At 40.8% G+C, this 2,959-nt stretch overlaps 1 protein-coding gene across 1 annotated transcript; it reads right to left on the bottom strand.

Moving 5' to 3' along the window:
* Positions 1-803: 803 nt before the first annotated feature.
* LOC127123742 (uncharacterized) lies at positions 804-1,325 on the bottom strand. Its single transcript, XM_051053942.1, has one exon. The coding sequence runs from the start codon at positions 1,323-1,325 to the stop codon at positions 804-806; it is 522 nt and encodes a 173-aa protein (XP_050909899.1).
* Between the last annotated feature and the right edge of the window lie 1,634 nt (positions 1,326-2,959).

Here is a 2,959-nt window from a genome sequence, read left to right as displayed (position 1 = left end):
TGCTCCTTTAACTGCTATAGCTTCAGATCTTTATCCGTGTGGTAATTTTTTCCCTTTCTCGTACTTTATCGCTTTCTTAGCTGGAAGACCTCGATAGGAGGCAATGTTTGAGCCCCTTGGTGGAATTTTACTTTGAGATACATGTTTTGTGTTTTGTATTCGTATCCCCACATGTAGCACGGTTCCTTCGTCAAGGACTGCCCGTTTGCCCTCGCGCATCCCAAACCCATAACACACGTTTACTCCTTCTACTACAGGTGAGTAAGTCTCCAAAGGTCGAGCATCCGGTAGATTGCGTAGTAACGTCGTTCATCCAAAACCCATTCCCCAACCCGTAGTTAGCCGAACTACGGCTTGCTCTGATTCTCATTCCAGATGAGATACGTAGGCATAAGACGCGATGTCTTAGCGAGCACACATCCCCCGACCTATAGGTCAGCCGAGCTACGAAGACTCTGATTCTCATATTCAGATGAGATACGTATGCAGTGGGTGAGACATCCACACGAGTCATTTCTCTTAACCTTTTAGTAAATAGTACATTAGATAAGCTCACACCCTTTAGACAAAAAACTATAAAAGTGGATCCCGTAGAGTACTATGGATGCGTAGGGGTGCTAATACCTTCCCTTCGCATAACCGACTCCCGAACCCAAAATTTGGTCGCGAGACCCTGTCTTGTCCTTTCCCTTTTTTAGGTTTACTTCGAGCGTTTCCTTTCCCTCCTTTGGGATGAATAACGCGCGGTGGCGACTCTTCTGTCATTCTCTTTCGCCGGTTGTTTTTTTCGCACACTGTATTTTTCAGGTTGCGACATCATGCTTATCAAGATATCGCTTGATGTCATAAAACCAAAGTTTGCCATCAGTTTCTGCTTCAACTCCTAAGCAATATGTTGGCTCGTCTAGATGATGAATTGTTATAGCATGTGCTTCATTAACCCATTTGAGCTTGAACATAGAAGATAGGGTAGCCAAAGCATCAACTAGATGGTTCTCCTCTCCAGGAATATGATGGAAAGTAATCTCATCAAAATAGGGGACCATCTTCAAGACATGATCTTGATATGGAATCAAATTACGGTGAAGGGTTACCTGGTCTCCCTTGATTTGATAGATGACCGGTGCCAAGTCTCCATACACCTTTAACATATTGATTCTCAAATCAACCATTGATTCAATTCCCATGATACATGCTTTATACTCTTCCATGTTGTTAGTGTAATCGAAACATAATTTGGTTGTGAAGGGAATATGATGATCTGTTGGAGAAGTGATGACAACTCCAATTCCATTGTCTAGCATATTTGAGACACCATCAAACATGAGCGTCCACCACGATCATGGTTCGGGTCCTTCATATGGGCATGGAATCTCATAATCTCTTATGTACATGACATCTTCATCTGGGAAGTCAAGCCTCATCAATTGATAGTCCTCTACTGGTTGATATGTGAGGCACTTTGATAACACACTGCCTTTAATTGCTTTTTGGGTCACATATTAAATGTCGTATTCTGACAACAACATCTTCCAGCGAGCAATTCTTCCGGTTAACATGGGCTTCTCAAAAATGTATTTGATAGGATCCATCTTGGATATCAACATTGTTGTATAGCACATCATGTACTGTCTTAGGTGACAAGTGACTTATGCTAGTGTATAGCAGGTTTTCTCTAGCAAGTAGTACTTGGTCTCACATTCAGTGAATTTGTTGCTCAGGTAGTATATTGCATGCTTGTTTCTGCCTGTCTCGTCATGCTTCCCCAATATGCATCCCATGGATTTATCGAGTACTGTCAAATACATAATGAGAGGCCTTCATGGCACTGGTGGTACCAAGATTGGGGACTCTTGCATATATTGTTTGATTCTTTCAAAAACCTCATGGAAATCATCATTCTACTTAATAGCCTAATCCTTTATCAATAGCTTGAATATTGGCTCGCAAGTGGCTGTTAGATACGAACTGAATCTGGTAATATAATTAAGTTTGTCCAAAAAACCACAAACTTCCTTTTGTGTATGAGGTGTTGACATGTTTTGAATAACTTTGACCTTGTCAGGATCAGCCTCTGTACCTCATTGGCTCACGATGAACCCTAGCAACTCTCCAGATCTGATGCCAAAAATGCACTTAGTAGGATTCAGGCGCATTCTATAATTTCTCAATCTCACAAACAACTTATTTAGATGAAGAATATGCTCTTCCTCACTCTAAGATTTAGCAATCATGTCATCTACATAGACTTCAATCTTCTTATGCATCATGTCATGAAAGAGAGTTACCATGCCTCTTTGATACGTTGCCCTAACATTTTCAGGATGAAAGGAATCATCTTGTAACAGAAAGTGCCCCATGGTGTAATGAAAGTCGTTTTCTCCATATCATCGGGAGACATCTTGATTTGATTATATCTTGAGAATCCATCCATGAAGGAGAACATAGAGAACTGAGTCGTGTTATCTACCAATACATCAATGTAAGGTAAAGGGAAATTATCTTTTGGAATAGCTATATTAAGATCTCTATAATCTATACATATATGCAGTTTGTCATCCTTCTTCGACACTAACACTATATTGGGAACCCACTGTGGGTATGTTGCAACAACTAGAAAACCATCATCAAACTGCTTCTTGACTTCCTCCCTGATTTTGACAGGCATATGAGATCAGGTTCTCCTCAACTTATGTTTAACTGGCGGACATTCTGGCTTCAGCTGCAACTTGTGCACCACTATGTCTGTGCCGAATCCTGGCATATCTTGATATTACCAAGCAAACACATCCATATATTCTTGAAATATTTTAATCAAATCTTCTTTGACGCTCATCTCTAAAGAGGCTCCGACCTTTACTTCCTTTCGATTCTCTTTAGTCCCCAGATTGATCACATCCACTGGTTCTTGATGAGGTTGAATCATCTTCTCCTCTTGCTTCAACAGTCTGGCTAACTC

Source organism: Lathyrus oleraceus, chromosome 2 (assembly GCF_024323335.1).
Source record: "Lathyrus oleraceus cultivar Zhongwan6 chromosome 2, CAAS_Psat_ZW6_1.0, whole genome shotgun sequence".
In the NCBI taxonomy this organism is placed as follows: domain Eukaryota; kingdom Viridiplantae; phylum Streptophyta; class Magnoliopsida; order Fabales; family Fabaceae; genus Lathyrus; species Lathyrus oleraceus.
The sequence above is the reverse complement of the archived record's forward strand: the minus strand, read 5'-3'. Positions and strand labels throughout refer to the sequence as shown.